Source organism: Podarcis tiliguerta, assembly GCF_965153285.1.
Source record: "Podarcis tiliguerta genome assembly, chromosome: 8".
Lineage (NCBI taxonomy): Eukaryota > Metazoa > Chordata > Lepidosauria > Squamata > Lacertidae > Podarcis > Podarcis tiliguerta.
In genome coordinates this window covers 55438753-55466026 of record NC_139541.1, presented here as the reverse complement: position 1 = coordinate 55466026, position 27274 = coordinate 55438753, and the positions used below count along the sequence as shown (strand labels likewise).

Sequence of the window (27274 nt, the reverse complement as noted above, 5' to 3'; positions counted from 1 at the left end):
ACAATGGCTTCTTGCCTGCTGAGAAGTCCTAGAGAACTTACAAGCTGGTCACATTTTTGGTCTGTTAGTTACTAACTGGTTAGCACACTCTCTGTTACTACCAAAGCCCACTCTACTTTGAAAACACTCTGCCTGAGTGTGGCATGGCTCCTGACCTTCTGCCTCTGCTGGAACTGAGGGATCTGCTCCCCGACAGGAGAGTGCCCTCCACCCGACGTCAGCTCCTCTTCCACCAGACCCATCCAGTCTGCCAGCTCCTCGTGCGTGGACTGGAACTTGGTGGCCAGCTGGCGGGCCTGTTCCAGAGTGCGGAGAGCCTTGGAGCTGGCTGTGGTGATATCCGAGTAGCGGGTCTTGATGCCGTCCAGCTTCTCCTGGATGAGCAGCACCTCTTCCCCTGCAGGGAGCCACCAAGTGTTTAGCTGCAGCAAGCTCTAGTCATTTGGTTTAGAGACTTCTTTTGTTTTGCCACTTTATCTGCAGGCTTAGAAACTACTTCTCAAACAAAAGCTACTGAAGCAGAATAAAATGAGATTGACTCCCCACATGTCATAGACTCAATAAGCTAAAAACAATAAAACAATTTCTATACTTAATGTTCCAGAAAATGACAAGCCTTCTTAAGCAAAAAGCAGCAAATACTTGGGATTTAAAGCCCCTGCTTTCAACCCCACGCCTGTTTGCCTGAAGCAACCCTTTATAAGAAAATAAGAAATGAAGTGGGTGGATCTTTTTTGAGGGGAAAGTTGTGCTATGTTCTGCAGCCATTGGCACAGAGGAGTCAATGAAGAATGACAGGAAGGATTGTGGGGAGCGCAACAGGTTGGCTAGCCTTACCTGTGGTTTGCTTCAGAAGGGCCTGCCCGTTCTTAATGGCCTGGTCTACATTCTTCTTGCGGTTCACAATCTCATCATTCAAGGCCTAGGCAGGGGGGTAAAAACCTTGTGTCAAAGGCGAGTTCCCCTGGAGAGACTCCTCTTTGACCAAAACAAGTTTCCCCCACCGGGGCTCCAACAACATCAGCACATTGATGGTCCCCAAGAGACATCTGTGGCTCCCTTCCACACAGGAAGCCTCTGGGAGGGGACACAGAAGCAGCCTGAAGCCTAAGGAAGGTAGGGCATTGATGATGCTCACTACTGCTACCAAACAGAAGGGGAGGGAGAGTCCTAGGCAGACCACCACTGCATCAAGCTAGGAGGAATACTTACACCAGCCTTTCCTAACCAAGTCCAAATGTTCTGGACTACAAACCCCATCAACCCCAGGATCATGGGGCTGATGGGAGCTGTAGTCGAAAACCTATGGGGGAGAACCAGTTTGGGAAGGGCTGCTTTAAGCAGAGGGTGGCAGCCTTCTAAAAGGCTTAATTGGGACAAGGGTTGGTCATCATTCTCTCTCTTTTTTCCCCTTTGGCACAGAAATAACACCGGCTTGTGTGGTGGCTGTATGGGGCAGCAGCAAGGGTGGGGCTGGTGTTTTAGGGAGATATTAATGGCCCAGATCAAAATCAAAAGACTCAAAGCAACAGAAACAAAGGAAAAGATAAGAAGAATAAGAATACATCATGGAAGATGGGAAAATAATAATAATAATAATAATAATAATAATAATAATAATACATCATGAAAGATGGGAAAAGGAGTCAGTACCAGGTGGTCGGCATGCTGCCTCTGCAGGATGTCCCGCTTGTAATCCTTGACGGCTACTGAGCTGAGCTTGTCCTCAACCTCAGCCAGCCAGTTGAGCACCTCCACCTCGTCCTCCCCAAAGAGCCGGGCGTTGGACAAGGCCTGGTCAAGAAGGGCAGCCTTCCGGCCGCACCGGTCGCAAACCTCTGCATACCGGGACTCAAGCAGGTCAAGCTTCTCAGCCAGCGAGGCCTGCTCAGCCTGACAGCTCAAGGAGGCCAGGGACTGTCCAGTGTTGACCGCCAGAGCCACAGCTGAGCCGTGACTCTCTATCTCCTCCTCGAGGGCCTGGAGATCCGTGAGACGGTTTCAGAGAAGGGGGAACACAAAACAAGCAGACAGAAACTTATGACTGGAAATGGAATAAACGGGAAACAAATCTAAATCAAAACTGAGAAATGAGCGTGTCTGATGATCATGCAAACTCAAAGTAAAAATATCCACCCACGAGGGCAATAACATATACAAAATAAATTGTTTAAATAAAGAAAAGCGAGAGATGGGAGTTTTGTTTCATTCTTCTCTGGAGGCCATGTAATCTCATGAACAGGAGTTATAGCTGCGGCTGCTATTTTCATAGCTTAAAGAAGAAAAGTTACTGAATTTGGGAAAAGGGGTGTGTGGTGGGGTGTATCTCTCACACAATTCCCTTCTAATAAGCCAGGATTCTCCCTACCCAGAGACCCCTGATTGACACCAGCAATGATTCCTTCTTGCGATTGGCTGAGCTGACGTGACATCACTCAAGTGTTCAAACACTCTAAAGCTGCAATCCTATACACAATTAGCTGGGAGTATATCCCACTAAACCCAATGGAACTTATTCTAAGCAGACCCATCTAGGATTGCACCAAGTGCAGGATTCTAGGATTTAGTGATATGGGTAATATGCTAGGAACTACTAAAGTTAAAAACCTAAGAACAACCCTGCTGCCGGATCAGTCCAATAGCCCAGTATCCTGCTCTTATACTAGCCAAACGAATGCTTGTAGGAAGTCTGCAAGCAGGACCCAAGTGTATGGGCATTCCACCTGTCTCTGATTCCCACACCTGCTATTCAGAGGTATACTATGTCTGACAGTGAAAGCAGAACATAAGTCATCACGGGTAGTAGTCATTGGCAGTCTTGTCCTGCATGTTCTGAGGCTCAACATTTTGCTTGGATACAAACCATGAGAATCTTCATCCTGAATTCCAACCAACTCAGCTTGGCTTAAGGATTGTTCCGTTATGACATGCATGTTTCCAACCACCCCCAAATCTTATTCAGGTACTCAGGTTCCACAGCAGCAGCTATTCTTACTGAAGTGCCTACCGCACAGTGCTCCCTCGTCACCCCCACATGGCACAATTCCTTGGCAACCCTTCGCCCACCTTATGCCGGCTTATCTGCTGCTGGATCTTGGCCGTCTGAGTCCCAATGGGCTCCGAGTTGGCCAGTTTCTTCTCAGTCACCGAAAGCCAGTCAGAGATGGGCTCTGATGTCTCGTGGAACTGCTTGGCCAAAACCAGGATCTCCTCCAGCTGGTTTTGCCTGTGGCAAGGAAAAAACCAAACCCATCAGCAACAATTGGGGGGGGGGGGCGAGGAGGAAGATGAAGCTACTTTGCCATTGCTGCAATAACAAAGAATGAAATGAGCACCCAGAGTATTTATCCTGAGAAAGTTGAGCAGATAACTAGGTTCAGCTTTTGCACCAGGGATTCTGCTAGAAAGCATTTTAAGAGACTTCCAGGACTGGCTGGAACAGCCTTCGCCAAGATGATGCCCTCCAGATGTTTTGGACTACCACTCCCATCAGCCCCAGCCAACATCTGGAGGGCATCATCTTGGCAAAGAATGGGCAAGAGCCTCTAGGGTCATTAACTCCACCCCCCTTTTTTAAAGACAGGATTAATGTATCAAGAGCCTGCCTCATCAACCTTTTGGAGTTCGAGAGTGCCAATAAGATTGCTGGAACATGTAGTCTGGCAGACACTGCATAGTTGAGCTCCCTAAAAGTTTTTAACAAGGTCCTTCTCCCCAAACACTTCTGAATAAACTCAGCAGTCACAGGGTGAAAGGACAGATCCTCTTAAGGATCAGCAGCCGGTTAAAGAACAGGAAACAGAGTGTGGGAATAAACAGACAGTTCTCACAATGGAAGGAAGGAAGCACGCAGTAAAGTTCCTGAAGGATCTGTGCATTGGAGCTGATGGTGCCCCTGAACTTGTTCAGGAATGATCTGGAGACAGGAGTGAGAAGGGAGCTGACAAAGTTTGTGGATGACACCAAAGTATTCAGTATGATGAACAACCAAGTGGGCTGTGAAGAGCTCCAAAAGGATGTCTCCAAAACAGGGCAGGGGGTAACAAAATAATATATGAATAAAGTGATAGATGCATGAAGCAAAGCAACAACAAAAAACCCTCAAAACCCTAATGATATATACACTGATGGGGCCCAAAGTGGTGATGATTGACCAAGAAGGGAATTGTGGGTTCAGTGAAAATATTGGTAATTTTGGTAGCCCCATGCAAAAGATCTGATGATCTGAAATCTCATGTTTAGACATGGTGGGGCTAAGGAGGAATGGGGTTCTCCCTTCTCCATGTGAATGAAACCTGTCTAGGAAATGTGGGAAAGCCGGGGTGGGGGTGGGGGAGAGAGACACACAGCTTGAAGAAATTGCTGATATAGTCCATTTTCACATATGTTGCACTTGACTCTCTGCGGAGTTGCTGGACTGCAACTGCTAGGTTTAAAAAATATTAATGATAACCCTTTCCCTGGATTTTACACTTCCATCTAATTCCAGAGCTGTGCAGAAAAGCTTCTCTCTTGCACACACACAGCCCCCTCCCCGAAGCAAAGCAGAAACTTCAAGGGACAGAGGGAGGGAACCTGCAGCTCTCTATACCCAGAACATGGTTCCTTAGCCTTTTTTTTTTTTTGTCTGTGGGTTGCTTCATATATGTGGGAAAGCTGTATGTATGCAGTCATGTGTAATGATGAGCCCACAGGTGTGTCAATATAAATTGGGTTTGGAAGAAACACTCCATCCCAACCTCAAGTACTTGAAAGGAGGAGGGTGAGGTAACAGCTTGGGGTTAAGCTAAAGGCCAGCAGAGAGTAACACAGAGCTGATGCACAGTTCAAAATCCACTAACATAAAGTTCTCCTGCACTGACTGCCTCCTCTGAAATGAACCACAGCTGTTTTCTGTTCTTGCACAGCTACCATTCATTGAAAGGGGACCCTCCCCTTTTTCTTACATCTGCAAGGGAGGTCTTGAGGACTGCCCTCCACAGACATTAAAACATCCTGGACTGGCCCTGGATGGCCAAAGGTTACCTGCTACCACTGCTGGTATCTGAATTCTGTATTTTTGTTTTATTCTGATTTAATCTTACAGTTTGATTTTGGTTTATACTGCACATATTTCTATCTTGGCATCTTCAAGTGAAGGGCAGATGATAAATATTTTAAAGAAGAAAGAAATACTGTGGCACAGAAGCATGTTCCACACGTGCTGCTCATGGTGCTCTGGGACTCGCAGGATCAAGAGGGGTTTTTTTTGTGAGTTTTACAAGCAAGAGACTCTCCTGCAAGTAGTGCATCCCATCCTGCGGACACAGTTTGTATTCTTCAGTCCTGCTAACCACACTCAGTTGCGCCATATGGCGCAGAAGTTCAGAGTGATTTTATTCAGAGCACAGGCATGAGACAGCATCTTTAACAGCTTGTTTTGCAAAGTTATTGTGTGCAATGCACAGGCAGTCACAGTTCATAAAATAACTCGTGTTATGAAACAGCAGGGTCACCAGAGCAAAGGACCACAGCTCAATGGAAGAGTATCTGCTGTGCATGCAGAAGCTCCCAGGGGTCCAGCCCCCAGCAGCATCTCCAGGCAGGGCTGGGAAAGGCTCCCTGCCTGAAACCCTGGAGAGCTGCTGTCAATCAGAGTAGCCTGTACTGAGCTAGATGGACCAATGTCCGACTCAGTATAAGGCAGCTTACCAAAAGAACATCGAAGTATACTTTGCTGGGAGAGGAAAGCGCAAAGCAAAGGTTACTTTCTCTCACTTCAGTGCTAAATTACAACAGACAAGCTTGCATCCTACAGGCCTTGTAGCTTACCTGGCTGTGGCTTTGCTGAGAAGTCCTGCCCAGTGGCTTCCAAGGCTCTCCAGTTGGGCAACTATCTTCTCCCTGTCTGCTGGTTCAGCAGACTGAGCTATTCTCCCACCCTCTGCTTGGATCATCTCGACAGTAGCTTTCCGGTCATCCAGAAGACGCTGGAGCAGCTTTGGAATAAAGTATTAGAAAGTGATAATTATTCTGCTAAGGAAGGAATTACCCTTCTGCTTTCAGTAAAGGCCAACAGTCCCCAGGGCTCCCCTCTGCTAAACTCACATTTCCCTCCTACCACTTTTAACTGTGCCCTCTTTCTCCCCTTTCACTCACCACCATCAACTTCAAGTTCCCAGACCTCACCCAACAAAGGCTGCCTTTTATGCCATTCCTAGTGGGGGCTGTCTCCACACTAAATGTTGGGTGTCTGCTCCCTTTATTGTCCCCTCTCTGTTCTGCAAAGCTCATCAACTACCAACCTCTTTCCTTCCTTCCTTCTGCTTATTTGACATGGCACAGTTGGTAGATAGAAGCCATCTGCCAAAAGGAAAGCAAGTGAAACCTTTCCTGTCAACTGGGGATACCTGGGGCTGCTGGTGGAGCTGAGTGCCCAAAACAGAGAGAGGTCATGGTGGGTCCTGCCAGCCAGCTGTGCTCTGTGAGTTCAAGGTCCCCTGGCCCCCAACTCCTCACCTTTTGCTCCTGAATCTGAGCCTTCACTACTTTATATTCAGCAGATGGCGGCTTCTGGTTGGAGATGAGCTCCTCCGTGTCGGCCAACCAGCTGAGCAAAGGCTCCAAGGCATCCTGGAACTTTCCACAATGCAACAGGGCTTCCTGCAGCTGTGCAATCCTCTGCGCCACCTACATTTTGCCAGAACGTAACAGTCACACATATAAATTGCTACAGAAGCATTTACTGGTCAACCATTTGGAAAGAGTGCTTCTCAGATTCGCTTCATTTTCACAGTCACCGTGCAAGGTAGAACATTACTTCTCTTGAGTTCTTCACGGCCTAGGACCCTCGTACCTACAGGACCGCCTCTCCCGGTGTGCCCCACGGAGGACCTTATGGTCCATAAATAGCAACACCCTAGTGGTCCCGGGCCCTAAGGAAGTTAGATTAGCCTCAACCAGAGCCAGGGCTTTTTCAACACTGGTGGAACGCTCTGTCTCATGAGACCAGGGCCCTGCGGGATCTGATTTCTTTCTGCAGGGCCTGTAAGACAGAGTTGTTCCGCCTGGCCTTTGGCTTGGAGTCAATTTGATTCCCTCCCCCTCTTTCTTTTTTCCTTTCTCCTCCTGTGATGAGGCTGCATTTTAATGTTTTAATGTTGTATTTTAATCTTGTTTTTAAGTTGTATTCATTCAACTTGTCTTTATTATTGGTTGTTAGCCGCCCTAGGCCCAGCCTTGGCTGGGGAGGGCGGGGTATAAATAAGAATTATTATTATTATTATTATTATTAAAAGAGACTAATAACATTTATGTAAAAATCAATTTCCCAATAATTGGTCATTCTCTAGGATGACCAAGCAACAGAATCCAGAAAGAATCTATACAGAGAGAAGCAAACACAACTCACAATGATCCACCGGGGGACACAATTATCTCCCACCCCCATCCACTTCCCTAAGAGTGCCCCTTTTACCTTCTTTTATACACAGGAATAGAAAAGTACTTGAAGACACTGTGTGTGTGGAAAGGCCCACATCCATTCTCCATGCCTAGCACTAGGTGGCCTGGACTTCACTGACAATGATCTTCACTCTGCTCATGGGCAGGCACCCTCCTCCTGCACCCTAACAGCTCCCATGCAATATAAATAATTGAAGTGCATTTAAATCCCACCTTTCTTCCATCGTGGAACCCAAAGTGGCATACTTGGGGTTCCCAAGGCATCTCCCATCCAGGCATCAACCATGTTCAGGCCTGGTTAGTTCTGCAAGGTGGTCACCTTGTGTGCCTGCAGGCTGTATCCCACCGCCCCTCCCAGCAGAAGTACGTTGTTAGTAATGCCGAGGAGCCACCAAGTGCAGCTCACCTTCTTGTTGAGGGTGTTCCAGCGGGTGTTGATGTCCTCCATGTCATGTTCCAAGCCCTGGACGTCACAATTCTTTCCCGCACTCTGGATGAGTCCCTGTCCGAGCCCATTGACTTGCTGCAGTTTTGCCTGAAGGGGGTCAACTTGCTCCTTCTGGAATGTCTGAGGAAACATGGAAGCGGGGGATGGGGGAGGGAGAGACAAAGGATGTCAGCCTCCATCACAAATCATCAGTTTTCTTACTTAGCCTTTTTATTTGCTATAGTTTTATCAGGCCGGGAACTCAGGGCAGCATACTGTACACGGTTAGCCCCACTCCAATTTTATCCTCACAACAAACTTGTGAGATAGATGATGCTTTAGTGGAGATTCTTACTGTCCCAAGGTCAAGATGACCGGCTGTCAGTAAACATCAAGGCTATGGAGGGATTTGAATCCAGGTCTCTGTCAGCACACAACGTTGATCTAAATCTAAAACCAGACTGGCAAGAAGCTGCTCAGTACTTTTGGGCACCCTCGGCCTGCCTCATACCTCCAAGACTTTTTGACAACAATTCCCATCATTCCTGAATACAGTGGTACCTCAGGTTACATACGCTTCAGGTTACAGACTCCGCTAACTCAGAAATAGTACCTCGGGTTAAGAACTTTGCTTCAGGATGAGAACAGAAATTGTGCTCCGGTGGCTCTGTGGCAGCGGGAGGCCCCATTAGCTAAAGTGCTGCTTCAGGTTAAGAAAAGTTTAGGTCAGGAACAGGCCTCTGGAACGAATTAAGTACTTAACCTGAGGTACCACTCTATTGGCAGTGCTGGCTGAGCTGATACGAGTTGCAGTCCAAAATATCTGGAGCACACCCAGTTGAAGGCTGCCTTAGGGCAATCCCTGGAGGCTACTGGCTAACCATTTCATTCTCTCTCTAGCTATGGCTGAGAGCATCTCCTACATATGAATGCCAGACTTCATTTACAGATCCCACCAACCCATGAATGAAGCTTGCAGACATAGCAAGTTAATGAGAATGGACTAGCTTACTAATTGGCTATCAGTATCTTGAGCTGAGGATATAAAGGTATTTGCAGAGAGGAATCAGGGGTTTTGTTTCACTTCTGGAAAAAGGTTTTAAACACAAGCAAAAAGAAATAAAATACTGTGTGCAGCTGAGCTATAAAGGGTATCTCTGTAAAAACCAGCCAGCCAACCTGATAGACAGGAAGAGTGTTAGCTCTGTTGCATTTAGAGATGGGAGGAAAAGTCATGGCAACAAATGAGGCTGTACTGAAACACAACATGTGGGCCTAGAAGGCAAAGTGTCCAGCAGCTACATCTCTCTCCACAACCACCTCCTGCACCAGAAAAGCCAGATTAGCTACACACCCACACTCCTCTGTAAACTTGACAGGCATAATTCACTCACTCTCTAGGAGAAAAACTTATCCACTTCCCTCTCTCAACACCGCTGGAGAGAGCACCACATTCCACAGCATGTTCACACCAGCTGCACAACTGCTTCCTATACACTGCCTTCCACATGCACAAGGTATCATAAACATATGGAAAGTTTGCTGCATTATCACTTAAAAAGACAAAAGAAAGATGAGTGCAATTGCTCAATCTCCAAGATCTTTCCACGACCTTGTGAGGAAAAAAAAAGCACCATAAGGCAAAGCAAGGTTTAGAAATAAAGGGAGGGAATAAGGTGCAAGATAAAATCAGGAGAAGGCTGTTCCTATCAGGGAGCCCTGGATCTTCTGAAAAGTACCTGATGACAGACAAGACTCTGACAAAGAGCTGCCATTTCTCCTTCCCAGGAAAGGGAGGCTCCTGTGAAGGGGAAATGGTAACAGAGGAGGAATTAAGAAAAAGGGGAAGGCGGGTTGCTCCTTCACTTGGGAATACTACAGCAGAAGATGCCATTTAGCCATGTGGGCACGTGAAACGCCAAACCTCTGCAACTCCCAGGAATACAGATGATCACAGGTAGGGGAGAATCCAATGGCTGGAATCAAGAGAGATTCATATGTGCACAAATTCCTACACAAAAGATGCTTCTTTTGGAATTTGCACTGCCTATTCAAGGCTCAGGAAGGCAATCTCATCCAAACTGCTCACTGTCTAGCTAAAGCTAAAGCATCCCTTGGCCCACTAAGGACCAGTTTAGATATGTTTTGGACTGCCCGACTCTCAGCTTGTTGACTCCCAACTGCACATGTAAACTGATCTCAGTGACGACAACAAGCCCTCTGTGTTTCTGGGAGTTCTGATAATATACCATGATATGGCACACGGCATGTTACTTTTTCATGTCACTTGGTTCCCTCCCTGTGGAATGGGAAGAACAGTGGCCTGCTTCACGCAGAGCTGGGCAAACTCCAAGGAACCATCAACAGCAGCCACGGTGGCAGATGACATAGGACTGCTTGCCCTGGATGGTTGCTAAACAGCAGAGGCGCAAAGCCAAGCTGGCAGATGGAAATTAAGGAGGATATACTTTATGCTGCAACTTCCTTTTGTAGGGACAGAGCAAAGGATGAGTTTACTAAACCTGCATCCCAATCCCTTCTGCCTCACATCCATGTCTGGTGCAAAATTTTCACTGTGATCTTCAAAGTTCTTTATAGAGGGCTGGATTTACTATTTTTTTATTTAATGAACACAAAGGAGTTATGTGAGTCAATAAACACCTGAAGGTTTGATGCTGCCCTGGAGAAACATCAACTGTCATTCCAGCGCCTCCCCCCCCCCATATCATTCCTGTTTGATTGGTCTAGCACCTCATTCTCTTCCCAGCTGCCTCCCGCTCCTCTTGCTGCCCCTTCTCTTCCAGAACTTCCTTTTAAAATGCACACAGTCCCTTCTCCTTCAGCTTACATTGATTCAACTTATGGGAAGGGCTGTAGCTGCATGGAAGAGCACCTACCACAAGATGCAGGAATAGTCATCAACCTAGATGGCTTTAAAAAGATTAGACAAATTCACAGAGGAGAAGGCTATCAATGGCAATTAGCCACAATGGCTATGCTCTGCCTCCACTGCTGCATTCAGGTCCAGGCTTCCCATCTTACTGACCAGCCAGAGAACAGGATACTGGATTAGTCAGTTCCTCTGGCCTATCAAGGCTCTTCTTATAATTAACTGCTTTGCATGCAGACACTCCTAGATTCAATCCCCAGCATCTCTGGGCATTTTTACAGGGGGGAAACAGGGCAGTTGCCCACCGTGGCAAATTAAAGGAAGAGGCATTGCATTTAATCTGCTGGGTGCCACCCAGAGTGGCTGGGAAACCCTGCTGGATGGGCAGGGTATAAATAATTATTATTTATTATTATTACTTCCCACGGCCCTGCAGGGCAACTGCATGAAGAGCACCACACTGAGAGTGACACTCAAAGGGTAACTTCCCTTGAGCAAACTCCTCTCCTCAGAAGGAGGTGAGAAGAAGGGCAGAAGGGCCTCCGATCCCCCATGCCCTTTGAGCCACACCAGCTGCATGAAAGCCCCCGGACTGGTTCCTACTCTTCGCAAGAAGGCTGCCATCATGCACTGCAAGAGACAGTTCTGTGCACACCTTATTTAGGAGGCAGCAAACCTTTTCTGCTTGGGACAGAAGACAGAATAAATACATTCACTGTATCCAAGTAGGGGTGGGAAGGAATCCCTAGAGACCTGCTGCCAGTTGTGTAGATACTCCTGGGCTATATGGACCAATAGTCTGACTTAAGATTAGGCATCTTCCTACATCCTGGCAGTCTTCCTTTGGACCTCCATTTTAAAACAAAAAGTTGTCTTTAATGCTTCTTCTTATTGGGCCGACATCTATTGGTGTATCACTGAGACCAGGTGCAAGGAACCTTTGGCCCTCCAGATGTTGCCAAACTGCAACTCCCATCAGCTCCAGAAAGCATGGCTGAAGACCAAGGATGGTGGGAGTTGTATTTCAGCAACAACTGGTCTAGGCAAGAAGTTTTGTGTTACTCAAAAGCTACAGACATTGGTTCAGTTATAACAGAGAGCTTTGTCTTGCTGGGATCCTGCCAAGCTACGCCACCCAGAAGAGCCTCTTTCTCATGCTTCATTGGGAGAACCCTTTTTTTATTAACAAGATTTATCAGGTGCCTTTCCAAAAGATCAAGTCAACACACAGCAATTCTGTAAATATCATATTAAAATGCATGATTTGTGCAGGTGTAAGTGGTAGAATTCATCTGCTGTGGCATTTAAACACAATTACTTCAAACTACAGACTTTTGATTTATAACAAAAATAATAATAATAGATGTGTGGTTAAATCCCACAGGGCATTTAACTATGACCGAATGTATTAAGGTCCAGAGCTGAAAAAACACTCAAATTTCAAGCAGTGCATTACACAACATGCCCCCCCCCCCCATTTCTTAGTACCTGGTTGCTGGGGTTTTTTTAAGCTGCTGAGTAATTGCTAGAACACAAGACTCCCAGGACCAAGTCTCTTATTCATCCAATAGCCCTGAATCACCACTATTTGTCAGTCTGCCCTACCTCATAGGGGTGTCATGATAAATGTCAGCAGCAGGAGTAGGAGAAAGAAAAAGCACACTCATACTCATTCACAGCCTCCCCAGGTGCTCTGGACCCCCACTCCTGCCAACATAGGCAATTGTGAGGGATGATGGGAGTTGTAGTCCAAAACACCTGGCAAGGTAGTTTTTGGTGATCTTTAAGGAGCCCTTTGCTCCCAGGGGGAAAGTGGCACATGAAAAGTAAATCAGCAGCAAAAACCACCAAACTGAAGCAACAAATTGCTCTGTTCATAAGAAAATGAGGAACAGCAACACAGTTCTAAAGCTTTGCAGCCAGCTAAAGATTTAGTAGCCACTTCCAAACAAAACTGTGCCCAAACTTCCCTATGGTTTACGGAGGGCCCTGAGTGAGACAGCTGCGATGCAAGGCAGCAAGAATCTAAGCTTGGAAAAGTCAGGGGGAAATGTTTTCCTCCCTTGCAACGTTCAGCAACTTGTCTCCAGAAATGGGAACATGCCAGGATATTAAATGAAGATGCTGTCCAGAGCTATAGAGCCATTCTGCCATAAGAAGGATTGATGGCAACATAACAGCAAACGACTCACCCAGCCCTTCTGCTGGGACTGCTTATTTTATATTATATATTTTATAGATAGATATAAATGGAAAGGGCCCTCCTACATGCAACAGCAGCCAGACACACACACACACACCCCAGACCGATAAGCCAGGCATGCAAGCTCTCTGAAGGGACATGCCGCCACCTCTTCCTACACGCTCCGGCCATAACCTCAAATACAAAACTTATTTTTAAAACGAACACAGGAGAGGACTCCAAAGCATTTCACTCTGTTCAAGCAAAATCCCCACCCCCACCCGCAATCAGGAACAGCTGCCATATTTGGGTGGGAATGATCCAGAAACCAGAGACAGGTTTAGTGGGGGAGGCTTAAAAACGCAAAACCCAGCCTTAACAACCGCCTCGGCAGAAAATACTTGGAAGCATAGCTTAGAGCTTCAAATACAGAACGCGGAGAGGATGCCAGAGCGCTGGCTGGCTAGCTCTCACTTGGACAAAGGCGCAAACCTTTCCCTGATTCAGAGAAGCAAAAGCAGCAGGAGGAGGAAAGACTGGAGGGCAAAAGAAAAGGGAGGACAGACACTAACTGCCTTGCAGTAGGAGGGCCAGCATGTGGCCCTTTTCCTCACACCAGCCTTCCCCAACATGGCGCCTTCAAGACACACTGACCTACAACTCACGTCAGCCTCAGTCAGCACAGCCAAACTGTAGTTCAAAAAATCTGGATGGTGCTACACTGGGAAGGGCCATTTTTAGACAGTAAATATGTGAGGGGAGAAAAGGGGGGGTCTACCTCTTCCCCCTCTTCATCTTAAGACTCTTACCAGATGCAGAAGTGGATGGCTTGACAAAAGTACCTTCTTCCCATCTAGACCAATGAAAAGTTTTGGCGAACTTAAAAGCTTCTGTACCATTTTGTGACATTTGGGTTAGCCCAATAGAGAAACTAAATGTGTGTGTGTTTGGGGTGGAGAATGCCAGTCCGTGTTCCTATTCACAGGAGTCAGTGTGGTGTAGTGGTTAGAGTGCTGGGAAATCAGGCTTCAAATCCCCACTCAGCCATGATGCTCACTGGGTGTGGTCTTGGGCCAGCCACTCACTCTCAGTCTAACCCACCTCACAGGGTTGTTGTGATTAAGAAATGGGGAGAAGCTTGTAGGCCATATTGAGCTTCCTGAAGAAAGGTGGGATATAAATGTAATGAATGAATGAATGAATTTGGAAGCAAGTCCTGCAGAATTACCCGGAAAATAAACAGAATTCATCTGTTTGTTATTCTCTGCTTCCCTGCCCTCCTAATGATGCTACCAGGCTTTCATTTACAAGATGCTTCTCTCAAGACTCTTTTCTAGTATCCTGTTCCCATTCTTCATGGTAAACCTGCTGACCTTTTTCTCCTACCTAACAGCTGGTTTATATTTTATCCAAGTGCAAATGCAACACACATACACTTGCAATAAATGTATCATGCAGACACGCCAATCAGAAAGCCAGGAGAAGTCATGGCTTCTTGCCTAATGTACTTGCCCGTTCCCCCATCATCACACAGCTAAAGTGAGAATGGAGGATTAGATCAGGAAAACAAGAGATGGTCGAGTAAGTGGCAGCAGCTAAACACTCTCTCCCTAGTGCAGTTCCAACCATCCAGTTTGGGGGCTCACAGCTGCTTTGCACCATATTAAAAAGTGGGAGATCCTATCTCATACCTAGCAGCACAACAGTTTGGCAATGTGTGAAATGCCCCATAACCCCTCATAGCTTCTCTTCTCCCCTGTAGAACCAACCATGGCAACAGCTAAGAGCACCTTCCATATACTTCCCTGGCTGTTTTGACCCTGGGGTGTTGAGCAAATATCTCCCACTCTGGGCACCATAGGACTGATAATGTTTTCTATCAAATAGCTCTCTCTCCTCAGATAGCTCTCTCTCCTCAGACTCAGCTGGACAGACTAATAAACCCAGAGCGATAATTCATGTCAGTTTGGCTTAGCTTGGCATCCCCTGCCCCCCCCTCCTAATTACAGGTCTGAGCTGTGCAGTCTTGGCTGTGGGTGCTGCATTTTTTTCACTGAGAAAAACTCAGCCTTCTGCCCACAGTTGGAGACTGTTTTCCACATGTGAATTGAACACTACATCATAGCCCTTCTCAAGCCTCGGGCTACTTCTGCTTTTCTTGTTTTTCAAATGTGCAACTGTCTAAAGCGTGAGAAATTGCAACCAAGCCAAGTTCCTAGGCAGGGGGGTAGGGGGGAAAAACCAACGTCATGACAGTTTAAAAAGTACAAAAAACTAGCTTAGCTTGGTTGACAACTGTCAAAATCAGTATCCAAAAGAAAACAATGCCCTTTTATAGACGTTTGGTGCTGCAAACAGACTTGGCACAAAAGCTTCTCTTTTCCAAACCCCTTCTTTACTTGGAGATTTAAATAAAAAGTTTTCAGCAACTTCTTTTCTTCTCTATGGATTTGAAAGAACCTTGACTAGGCAGTTGGTTGGTTTTTATCATTTATGTAATGTTGTTAGCTGGAATTTGCCTTATACTATTTCCCTCTTAGCAACACATTTTCCCATCTATGAGCTCTGCAGCTACCCACACTTAATCACAATCTTTCAGAAGAAAATGTATAATTTGCTTCTAAGCGCATGAACATAATGCTACTTGAATAAGTCAGTTCAAGACATTGGTGGTGGCAAGAATATTTTTACGTAAGCAAGATAATGACAGGTTTGTTCTTGTTTGAAACCCTCCCCACACCTGAAAAGAAAAAGAAAAAAAGAAACCCACCAACCCAATACTGTTTCTATCAAGACCATTAAATCTGCCTACAAAATGTAACCCCCTTTCAAAGGGAAGGAGAACCCAAATTTTAACAAAAGGGAGAAAAAGTCAGGCATGCTTTGTACTCCAAATTACATCAGTCAGTCAACTATGGATTAACTCCTCGCTTCCTCCCCAACTCCCTTCCTACAAAAAAAGTAATTTTATGTCTGATATGGCAGCGTGTGGGGACCAGGGGAAACAAATACCTCATTATCTGGAACCAATCCATCCGTTTCAGCAGGAGGCCCTTCAGCAAGGAGGGAAGAAAAGGAGGTACTTTCTGAGTCTGGCACAGCAGAGGTCAGCTCCTCCTCTTCACTTTCAGGTGCTGCAGAAGAGGGCAGCTGTGGTGTGCTGCAGACTGTATCCCACACTGCTCCAGGTGCCAGAGAGAAACCAACTTCTGGTGGCTCTGGCACACCATCTGCACCCAATGGCATAGAGATGGCAAGGCCTTTAATCGCTTGGGCCACCTGAACAGGCTCCTTGGTGGAGGTGGGCATTGTGGCATTGGCCAGCTCTTCCAGAGCAGGCTGTTCCTCTCTACTTAGAGGCATATTTTCCAAGGAGAATGGCACAGAAGCAGAGGACATCTCCTGTGCATTTGGTAAGAATGGTATCAGGTCCTCTGCTTTGGGCTCCGAAGTGACTCCTGGAAGACCATCTTGACCACAAACTTCTTTATACCTGGACAAGCAGGCAGCATCCACAACAGGCCCTTCTGCTTCTGGGGTAGAAGCAAGTGAGGATGGCAAAGGCAGGGTGGAACATGTTATAGCTGCTGGACCATCAGTGATGGAAGGCCCCACTCCAGCAGAAGGAAAGGGGTCAGCAAGCTCCTCTGGGCTATCTGGAGGGGCATCAAGAGCCTTGTCACTAGGGAGGGGACTGACAGAAGCAGATTCCTCTCCAAAAGAGGCAGTCAAGTCTTCTGAACTGGGCTGTGCAGCAAACAAATCTTCAACAAAAGCTTGTGAGTTGGTACACACAAACTTGGCACTACACTCCTCATCCTTTGTTATCTCACTGTCCCTGCTCTGCCCAAAAAGGAACTCCAAGTCTCCAGGTTCCAAGCAATATCTCTTCTCTTCCACTGGGCTGCCTTTGGCTGCTGCTGCTGCTCCCTGCTCAACTACCTCTGGTGTTTCCTCCTGGAGAAGGGCTGCACTCGCCGACACTTCTCCATCACACAGCAGCCTTGTTAAAGGCTCAAGTTGACACACAGCCTTCAAGTTCTCAGAGGAGCCTACATGTTTTAGAGGCTCCTCAGAGTCCCGCAATACAAACTCACTTTGTGAAGGCACCCAGGAACTATCTACATCCTCTATGTCACTAACGTGGCCCCCACAAAGGAGGTTTTCTTTATCCAGTTCTGCAACTTCATCCTCAGAAACCAGCTCTGGGACATCCCAGTTGGAGAAGTCAGTCCTTTCTGATGGGTTGAGCTCATCGCAAGCCTGCAGCTCTTTCCCCATAGCGCTCACCATCTCTTTTGCCAAGTCAAAATCTGGTTGGGAGTCCAGCTCCTCAGCAGTTGTGGCAAGTTCATCATGGCTCGGGGATACCTCCTTTGCTTCATAGCAAATGGCAGGCTGCATTTGCTGCTGCTCAGTTTCTCTGCCAATGGCAAGAACATGGATGCAAGGAGGTGGTTCTCTACAGCAAGGGAAATCAACTGAAGCCACAGGTTCACCCATGGCAAAGTCCAACAATCCTTTGACCCTCTGGCTTTCTGCAGGGTCATGACCTGCCAACAGTTCTGCCCCATACTCCTCTATCTGACTAACTAAGGATGAGAGTGATTGTTGGGATACAGCATCTTTTTCAAGCGGAGGACTGGAAGACGTCACCTTTTCAGAGTCACCAGAAGTTTCCCGTTCAGAGTAGCACTCTGAAAGGGTAGCTTCTGCTGTACTTACTGCTTGAGAACCACATGTGGCATCAAAGTCCTCCAGATCTGAGACCACAGCAGAGTCTGCCATGCTGACTTCAAGGTGAGTCAAGGGCTGGGAGGCTCCCGCCATGTCCTTCTGCATGTCCAGCCCTTCTGAACACTGATTAGCATCCTGCACCTCCAGATCACCTGGAGCCACTCCATCCCCTCCTTCTTCGAGCATGCAAAGCTTTTCTAGTTCAAGGAACATCTGCACAGAATCCGTGTCAGAGAACTGCTCTGGGGCAAGAGAGCTGGCACAGGCTTCTAGGCCAGAAGCAAATTCCTCCTCTTCCACTTCGGCTTCAGCTTCAGCATTGCAGGCACCAGCCTCCTCCTCCTCCTCAAGAGTAGCGTTTAAGTCTTGGTGCGTTTCCTGGGGAACGGGAGCAGAGTTGACAGCTCGCAGCTGTGAGTCATCCCACAGCTCTTGCCAGTGAGATGGGTGGTTAGAGGTCCCTTGGACACCAGCAAAACTCTCTACAGCTTCCGTAACTGTCACGGCTGGAACACTTAATTGTTCCTTTTCTTCAGAAATATCTGTCAAGTAACAACTTCTTTTCTCAGCAGCCTTCCCTGACAGCAAGCCTTCCTCCCACTCCTCCCCAACCTCCATCATGATCAATCGCTCATCCTCCTCAAACCTCAGCTCCGACTCAGTCTTTTCCCGGAGGTTGGGGGCGATGAGAATGCTCATTCCTGGGTCCAGGAGCTCTTCACTCAGGCAAGGAGACAGTGGCACCGTTTCTATGACGCAGTCTGTGTTGTCTGCCTCCAAGGTGTCATGATGCCCACTGCCAAGGCCTGCTCTGATGGCATTTTTCATCACCCTTGGCCACGTGGCGCTCGAGAGCCTGTGGTCCCGCCGCCTGCCGCCGGTCAGGTCAACTACCATGTCCTCTGGTCCCAGAAGAGGCTGGCACTCATCCTGAGACAACTCACAGAAGGCTTCACTTAGCTGCTTCACTTCCTGAATTTCTGGAACTCCAGTCAGTTTGGGAATGTGCTCCAGGGTCAACGGCTCTGACATGCATTCCCCCTGGTCGGACTGCCTAGGGCTCTCTGCCAACATGGCAGTGGACTCCTGCTTCTCTTGCAAGGATGGGCTAGAAATTCCAGCTTCTGAGACTTCACTCAAGGAGGCCTCAATTCTCTCAGCAAACTCAGGGAAATTGGGTGGCATAAAGGACTTCCATGACCGCCTGTTGACATTCTCCTTCTTCTCTGGATTTGGCCGCCGCCTTGGGGGTGCCGGTGCTGACTTGGAAACATCACTACTAAGTTTCAAGGCATCAAAAATGACCCTCTCGTCTAACTTTTTGCTCTCGGGTGCCTTTGATTCAAAGACACTGGGTGCCCCTAAAGTTCCATTGCTAGAGATTGTGCTGCCATCCCCTTTTTCAAGGGTACTCTTGGAAGGCTGGCTAGTCTTGGACCCCTGATCAATTTGCTCATTTATCCTCATGGTGTCATAGATGGACCTCTGAGGGACGTAACAGTCTTCTATATACCCATCCTCATCCTCTCCTTTCCCCAAGCAAGCAGGACTCTGCCTTAAACAGTCAGGCCTGCTGAGTGGCTTGCCCATACTTTTCAAAACAATAAAAGAAAACAGAACAGAATAGAATGGGGGGGGACCCCGCAGAGAAGAGTCCCACAACAACAACAAAAAACCTCCCCTGCCTCACAAGCTCTCCATTCAAAGCAAAATGAAATAGATTATGGTGGAGCAAGGTGTCTTTTGAAAATCCCTAATAACCACTTGGGAGGCCACAATTTTGTATTCCACAGAAGTTACAGAGCTTTCCAGAGAGAAGTCACCTTCCACCGTGGAAGTCCTTCAAAGAGGCAAGGCATTCCATGGCTCCTGCGGAAACGCTAGCAGTCCAAGGCCAACACATAAAGCCGTTTCTGCCGATCGCTATTTGCAAGCCCTCCGCCTCCTCCGGTTGCTCGGTAGGGCTGCTCTCCTTAAGGCAAGTCTTCCAGCCCGCTCCGACAAAGCCTCTTCCAGAGGGCGCCCCGGTCGGAAGCTCAGCAGCGGCGGCGGCGAGGAAAAGGCCAGCTCTCGGGAAGGCGGCCGCAGAGCGCGCTCTCCTGGCGGAACAAAGGCCCGGCCTCCTGCGCGCCTCCATGCCCGGGCAGAACTGCGCTTTGCAGAGGCTGCTTCGTCGGCCCCTCGGCGCGGCGCGGCTGGCTCGGACTGCGCCCGGCGGCGGAGATCCCTCGCGGTCCCAGCGCATGAAGTTCTTCATGCCGGGCGACGTCGGGCGCCTCCAGTCTGCCCAGCATCCTCGGCGGGCGGGCGGGATAGCTGGTTCAGCACCGCTAGCAAAGGCCCCGGAAGGTAGGCGGGCAGCTCTCCCCGTGCAGTCTGGGAATCTCGTGGCGAAGTCTGCTCGGCGTTCCTCCCTCGCTCAAGGGCGGCGGCAGCCGGCGGACAGAAGCAGAGGCGCCCCCGCAGGGGACGGGCCGGGACAGCCGGCTGCCGGTGTCCTCGCCGGGCGGCTCTCGGCTCCTACCATGCTCGGGCCGCGCAGACGGAGCTCTCCCCGCTTGCTTGCTTGCTCGCTCTCCAGGAGGGAAGTTTAGTTGGAGCCTTTTGTGCGTCGCGGCGGCGGCAAGAGCGGGGCCCGCCTCCCCCGGCAGCCGTCCCCGCCGAGCCGAGCCGTGGGCTGCATGTCAAGCGAGCAGCAGGAGCAGGAGCCGCCGCCGCCGCCGCCCCCTCTTCTGTGCTCCCTAACGGGGCTGCAGCTGTCACGGCCCTTCTCAGCGCACAAACTTCTTGCCGGGGGAACAAAAGGCTGCGCGGCGAGGCTCGCTCGGATGGAGGGATGCAGAGCGCGCGACGGCTGGCTGGCTGGCAGGCCGCTCCTCTTGCTCGCCCTTGGAGGAGGGCTGGCGGGGCGAGACCAAGCAGCAGTCCGCCCCCCTCCCGGGAAGCCCAACTCCGGCAGGAGAGCTCCGGCCCTCAGCGCCAACGGCTGCGAGATTCCGGCTGGGCCACCGAGCTGCCAACTCCGAGGGGAGGGGACGCGCCGAGTGGCGGGGAGGGAGAGAGGGGAGGGAGGAAGGAGGCGGGGACCAGCAGGCGAGGCGAGGCGGAGCGGGGAGGAGGTAGGATGGGGGCGGCCTTAGTGAGCCCCAGGCGGGCTCGGCGAAGCCAACGGGCACGGGCGGATCGAGGCGCGGAAATCCAGCCCCGCCAGTCAAGGACCCGGCCGCTCAGCAGCGGGAAACGCGGCTGGGCGCTGAGCCTGGTCCACGGGGGAGAAAAGGAATCTTGCTGGTTCAAGGGGAGAAACAACCCCTCCCCCGCCTTGTCTGGGTCTCCCCCTCCTCCTCTGCCCCCTTCGCCTGGGGCGGGGGTCGCAGCGCAAAATCCCTTGACAAAGAGCAGCGGCGCCCTGCTTCCCTCCAGCGCGCCCCTCCGCTGACTCCGGTTCGCGGAGGCCAAGACTTTTTGGAGGGGCGGGGGCGGGGAGAGACGCCTTGCGATCAGCAACCGGCCGCACGACTGCCAGCGAATCTCTCTCCACCCTCTCTCCGGCAAACAACCGCCCCCCAAACCAGAGAAATATAAGGTTCTGCCTCGAGTAGCACACTGGAGCCGCAAAGATGGTAGAGACGTTTCGTTGGAGCGTGAGAACGCGCCGCTTGAACATGTGCAGAGTGCAGAGCAAACAATCTTCTCAAAGCTGCAATTTTCACTAGGGGGTGGAAATGATAGTACCTCACCACTGTCTTCCTCCTAGGCATACAAAACCACTATTCTAAATTGCTGACTTTGGGTTTTTCCAGGAGAGGGCAGGGGAAATAACTTGCAGATGAGCTTATTAATATGATGGAGCAGGGGAGGTACCTGTGCAGAGTACATCCCTCTTCCTTAGCTCTTATTTGCTATCCAGCAATTGGCTAAGGAGTTGCAGGTCATTTAAATCTCCTGCAACCTTACAGCTTTGACAACACTGTGTATGAAAGCATCCTCACTTCCATTTTTTTTAAAGCACAGGTGTGCACGTGTGAGAAAACAGCAGGACAGGGTCAAGATGTGTCTTTATGTGGAAATATCTGTACAAAGGTATGCTAGGATATTTCAAATGGGGCTAAAGTTTCATAGTTGGATTTCAAAGGCGTTTGTCTGACATTTCCCTTGCAACACACCATTTTAGGAGGGCCATAGCAAAGACCCAAAATAACCTGCTTCTAACTACATGATAGGATTAAGCCCTGTGAAACAAAGAATAAAAGAGTTCCTCTTTTGGGGGCCTTTCTCACACACATGACACCCACAACCAGCCCTCATGGTACTGTACACTTCCAAAGAAAAGCATCTGAAGAGTGAGCCTCGGTTAGTAAAGTGTAAAGCCTCATATGAAAAGCTGTGATTCTTCTCTATGCCTCCTTTAAATTTTCAGGGCAATATGAATGGAGACAGGTAAGTGGGGTCAGATGGAGAGGAAATGCAGCAAGCTTCCCACTTTAGCTGTGGCTAGGGTGGGGTTGCATTAATGAATCACAGCACATTTTGGTCGTGCTGCTGCCACACACACACACCAAAGGTGGGGTGAAATGTGGGCAGCATCACCCCAAGGAGTGAAAAGAGCAGCCATGCAGTGGCTCATCCTGAGGCTCAGTTTGGGCCATGGATCTTCACAGCGTACTTGTTTTTACTGCAAGAGCCCCTGGCTGGAGCACTTCTGACCATATGCAAACACTTTTTAACAAGTCACTCCCTGCCAATCTAGCTTCCCTGCAACATGACTATTTGCAGAAACAAAGCACCAAGAGCAAGCAAAGGTGAAGGTTTCTAGCTCTAGCAACACTGCAGGAGCTGGCAGGAGAAACATTGCACAGGCTTTTGCCTCAATGAGGCCTCGAATCCTTAATGCTCAATAGTCCCAATTCCTTGTAGTCATACAGTTTTCAAGCTTTTCTACATTGAACTTTGCCCACCTTGTCATGTAGGAGGGCATCATTCTCAGCTCATACCAGGTGTCCTGGGCTTCTCCTTGGAAACCAAAAGCACAGCCTGCAATACTCTGTGGCTGGTGAAGGGAGTTGCTGGTAGTCTTGGGGCAAACACTCATTCAAGGAAGATTGTCTACCTTGATTTGAGGAACCCACAGTGAACACTTGACAAAGCACAGATTTCCTCATTATACGATCTGGAAATCATGGCCAAAGAGCAAAAAGCAGTTGCCTCATCTGCAACAGCACGTTCACGCATCTTCTCCCCACAAAACCTGCAAGGTTGTGATTAAAAGCAGCAACTGAACCCGGATTGTATGGGTGGGGGTAGAAGTGGGCGAGTGCAATTCACTTTCCATGTAAAGATAGCTCACACTCCTACCCAAGAAATTACCCTCCTAGGAGCTTCCTCCCACAATCAACCGAAGCAATCCAGGCCACAGGTATGCTGCATAGAGCAGGTGCACAATCCAGCGAGGCAATTCTGGGGGAGGAGCAATTCTTGTCAATCAAATCAAACTTTAAATATGATTTCCTCCCCCAAGGTGAGGGAGAAAACTTGGCAAACAGTTAAGGGATGGGCCAAGTAAAGTTGATCCAGATTATCTGCTTGGATTCTGGTGCCACAGAGCATTCATCTCATTAACCAACATTTCATTGCATCATTTATGCCAAACAGGAAATTTCACCACCAAAAAGCCCTATAGCAATGGCTGCATACAGGGTTAGAGAGATTGCCCAGCCTCCTCTCTTCCCAGAGCCCCACCAGCCAATATACTGTTTTGTGTGCACACAGAGACCCCCTTCCTGGCCTTTCCCTTGCTTGGCTCAGGAGCGCAGTAGACAGCCAGACATTACAGTCACAGAAGAACGTCTAGGCTAGCTGTAATAATTGGATGCAGCTGCAACAATAATCTGGCCAGTAGTTTCACCAAAGCAGGCCCTTCATGTGCCACCGCTGCCTTCGCTGTTCAAACTGCCTTCAATTGTGCAGGGCAAGTTTTTCTTTTTTAACGGCTCTCCCAGCTTCCTGCAGGAAGAATCTGAGGAATTCCATGTGAGGTTTTCCCCCTCACTTATAAAAGGACGATGTGTTGAGTTTGCAGCCAGGAATTCTTTGGCTATTTCCTCATCAGGTCACATGCCAACAAAAGGAGTGCCAATATACATTCATTCCCCTCCTCCTTGGAAGAGGGAATGTAGGCCTATCCCCTTCCCCACTAAAATCAAATATGCACATAAAGATACTGACATCGAAATTGGTCTGTCCTTCATCACACGAGCTGACTCTCTTGAAGCTGAAATATTTGCTTTGAACTGGCATTACTTCAAGCCTGCTTGATGGTCTTGGAAAAATTCCAAGTAGCAAAAACTCACACAAGGTGCCCACGTATAAGAATGGTAACATTTCTTCCACTCCACCCACTTCCTTGAAATGGTCTCTAAAATTTCAGCGCTGGCAACTAAGAATCTGAAATATCTCTTTCCCTGCCCCCAACTGATTCTTTAAGATAGGGGTAGGGAACCTGGAGTCTAAATACTGCAGACCTCACTTTCTGGTCCTTGGGAGTCTCCACAGGCCACACCTTTCACTGGCCCTGCCTAAAACCACTATCCTAGAGCAGTTTTGCCTGGCTTAAATGTGTCCTCAAACTTGGATAATGCCTCTTCCTTGCCTGGAGAGAGAACAGGTATGTGTGTGTGTAGGAACTAATGCCTCCCTGCTCCTATATATGTTTTTCAAAAACCTGGACGGACATTTTACCTGGTGGGGGGGGGGGAAATCCTTTTGGGTTCATAACAAGAGGGCACTCCTTTAAATGAATAATGGCTACTTCCTTATGGCTGTCTTCAGCACTTTGAGTGTTCTGGGGTCCTTCCAATAAGATGCTCTGAGCACCCAGAAAATTGGCCCAGGTGTAGGAGATGGGCGGAGTACAAGATTTCTGAGGGATCCATGGGGACCACGGTTCCTTTTGCATTTCTTGCAGTGTGATGTAGAAAGACCAGCCAAGCAGCCAGCTGTGGCACTGAACTATATTTACCTGATGATGGAACTTCCACTCTGTATCCCCTAGCGACAATTTAGAAGGAAGGGCGTGAGAGAGAGGGAGAACAAGCCCAAGGCACATCTGCTAATTTCAGTTTATTTGTGGAATTACAGTATGCCTGGTGAGCAAAGAATCCCAAGGCAAATTCAAGCAAACTCCCAAGCCCACATGCACAGCAAAGGTTTGTTAGCTCAAGAGGCTCATCCTTTCGAGCAGCCCCAACCTGACACCTTCCAGATGTTTTGGACTACAACTCCACCAGCATGGCCATGTGATGCTGGGGCTGCTGGAAGGGGTAGTCCAAAATGCCTGGAGGACAATAACTTGGGGGGGGGGGCACTTTTAAGCCAAAGTTGGTTTCCTTCTGTGGCCAGCAGCTTTTCACAAAGCATTTCTTTAAAAGGAGGAGCTGGGACTATGCCCACTGTTGCGCCTGGGTCCCCGCCTTGTTAAACTGATTGCAGGGTTTGCTGTAGTAGCTCAACAGTGGATGGAAAGCAGTCTACATGCTCAGAAGTACAGTGTTAATCCACATGTTTGGGGAATGTGGCTTGTAGCCACAGAGCTACAAGCAGATTCCAGGACTGTGCTCTGGTGAGCCACTGAGCAAATTAATCCTACAAACCGATCTTAAGTAGGGCTGTCAAGCAATTAATGAATGGCAGTTGATAACTCACAAGGCAGGTGGTATGAGGCCGCTTCCTATGTTCCTGACTCAGACCCCTGGACCCATCTATCACAGTACTGTCTACACTGACTGGCAGGGACTCTCCAGGGTTTCAGGCAGGAGATCCCAAAGTCTAAAATATTTGTACTGTATTGAGACAGCAGCAGTGGCATTTTAAAGCACACTGTTAACAGGAAAAGACCACCTTCAATGTTTTCTTTTTGTCATTTTTTTATGGCAGTGGCACACTGTACTCAAAATAGCCTCAGAAAATAGGTAAGTGTTTTTTTTTAACTCTGCTAATTAAAATCTGTTCCCACGGATTCATCAGCAAAAGATTTAGTTGATTGATCTACTGATTAAATCAATTAAAGCTTGAAGCTCAAGTCTTAAACTATGGGTTGTGTTTCACAAACAAGGCATAAGAAGACTGTTGATGGTTAAACGGCACCAAGGATTACAGCAAAACTCCCTATTTTTCCTTCAGAAGGCAGAGCACCTCCATATATGGGGCTTGCTGGGCATGCAAAAGTATACAACACAGCCTGTATTTTGCTTATGGGCCTTGCCTCGTGCACCCCCCTCCACACTGCCCATTTGCAGACTTCAAGCACCCTCCTTACCCCTATCTGCTAAACAACTGCACAACAGCTCCTCCAGGCAACAACACAAACTGCTTGCACGGGCAAGCCACATCAGGAGGCTATTTGGATGGGTATTTTTAGGTCCCTCGTAATGCAACTTAGCAGCTGGAAGTAAGCAGCAAAGCAAAGCACTTTCCTCAAGACTTAATTTCTAAAATGTGAGGGGCCCAGACCCAACATTGGCCTAGAAGGCATTCTTCACTATTCCACCTTGGTGTGTGAGCGGCTTGAGGCTGCTCAGTGGTGAGAATTCACTCAGCACGTGCCCAGTAACATGTTCACTTCTTTAGAATGAAAGAACGTAAGAACGGCCTACTGGATCAGGCTCACCTAGTCCAGCATAGGTGGACATCCTTTTCTCATAGTGGCCAACCAGATTCCTGTGAGAAACCCTCAAGCACAGCTCATGCACAATGGAAGCATTGCTGCTTCCAACTGTGGAGGTAGAGCATAGGCATCATGGCTAGTAGCCAATGATAGCCCTCCCCTCCATGAATTAGTCTAATCTTCTTTCAAAGTCATCCACGTTGGTGGCCATCACTGCCTCCGGGGGGAGCAAGTTCCGTAATTTGACTATATGCTGCATGAAGTACTTTCTTCGATCTGTCCTGAATCTTCCAGCATTAATTCACACACTCCAAGGCTAAGCCCATGACAGTGGAAGCAGGCTTTGGTTCAGACAACACCCCCTGATTTCCTAGGCCCATTCAGCGATCTTTGACTGGACTATGATGGGGTTATTGGGGAAAGATGGGGGGGCAGTTTTGGCTAACAGAACTATGATGTAAGGAGACACCTGCTGAGTCAGGCCAAAGGTCCATCTCAGCCCAGCATCCTGTTTCCAACAATAAGCAACCAGAGGCATCTTGGGAGGCCACAAGCAGGTCAGGAGGAAAATAGGCTGATCCTCACAGTTTGTCCCAAGTTTCTGGTGTTACTGGTAGGCTGTCTCTGCACTTGGAAGTTCTAGTTAGCCATTATGATTCTTGGAAGGTCATAAATATAGAGCACCTTTTTTTGCTTTTTGTCAGAGAATCCAGTGACCTTACAATCTTATCTGCTTCTTCTTTTTAAGTATAGTTATGGAGATTTTGCAGCAATCTTCCTCAAACTGGTACCCACTAGATGTCTTAAGACTACAACTCCCATCAACCTGTGCAAGGCATGGCTGATTTACAGGCACAAAGTTTTTCACAGGGAGGTGCTCCTCCACAACCACAGCCAGGAGCATTAAAGTTATCCCAGTGCTGAGCTCTCTGT

The 27274-nt window shown here is 48.5% G+C and overlaps 1 protein-coding gene and 1 long non-coding RNA gene across 26 annotated transcripts in view; one reads left to right on the top strand and one right to left on the bottom strand.

The window, feature by feature from the left end:
• MACF1 (microtubule actin crosslinking factor 1) overlaps positions 1–27274 on the bottom strand; it is a 291764-nt gene that overhangs the window by 40601 nt on the left and 223889 nt on the right. For 22 of the 24 annotated variants that reach the window (XR_014514346.1, XR_014514347.1, XR_014514349.1 and 19 more), the window contains 7 exons: positions 7850–8011; positions 6499–6669; positions 5812–5978; positions 3067–3226; positions 1654–1980; positions 838–922; positions 156–397 (listed from right to left, as the gene is read on the bottom strand). Coding sequence is in view for 20 of the 24 variants with exons in the window: in XM_083453050.1 (XP_083309176.1) it covers positions 156–397; positions 838–922; positions 1654–1980; positions 3067–3226; positions 5812–5978; positions 6499–6669; positions 7850–8011 (1314 nt within the window). In the remaining 4 variants the exon portion in view is untranslated. The remainder of the gene's footprint in view (positions 1–155; positions 398–837; positions 923–1653; positions 1981–3066; positions 3227–5811; positions 5979–6498; positions 6670–7849; positions 8012–27274) is intronic. The other 2 variants (XR_014514348.1, XM_083453067.1) reach the window with 1 other exon arrangement.
• On the top strand, positions 19174–27265 carry LOC310683335. Of its 2 annotated transcripts, XR_014514372.1 has the most exons (4): positions 20782–20798; positions 21694–21762; positions 25612–25646; positions 27090–27265. It is a non-coding gene; the product is annotated as an uncharacterized lncRNA (long non-coding RNA). The 2 variants fall into 2 exon arrangements; XR_014514371.1 differs by having other exon boundaries at positions 19174–21762.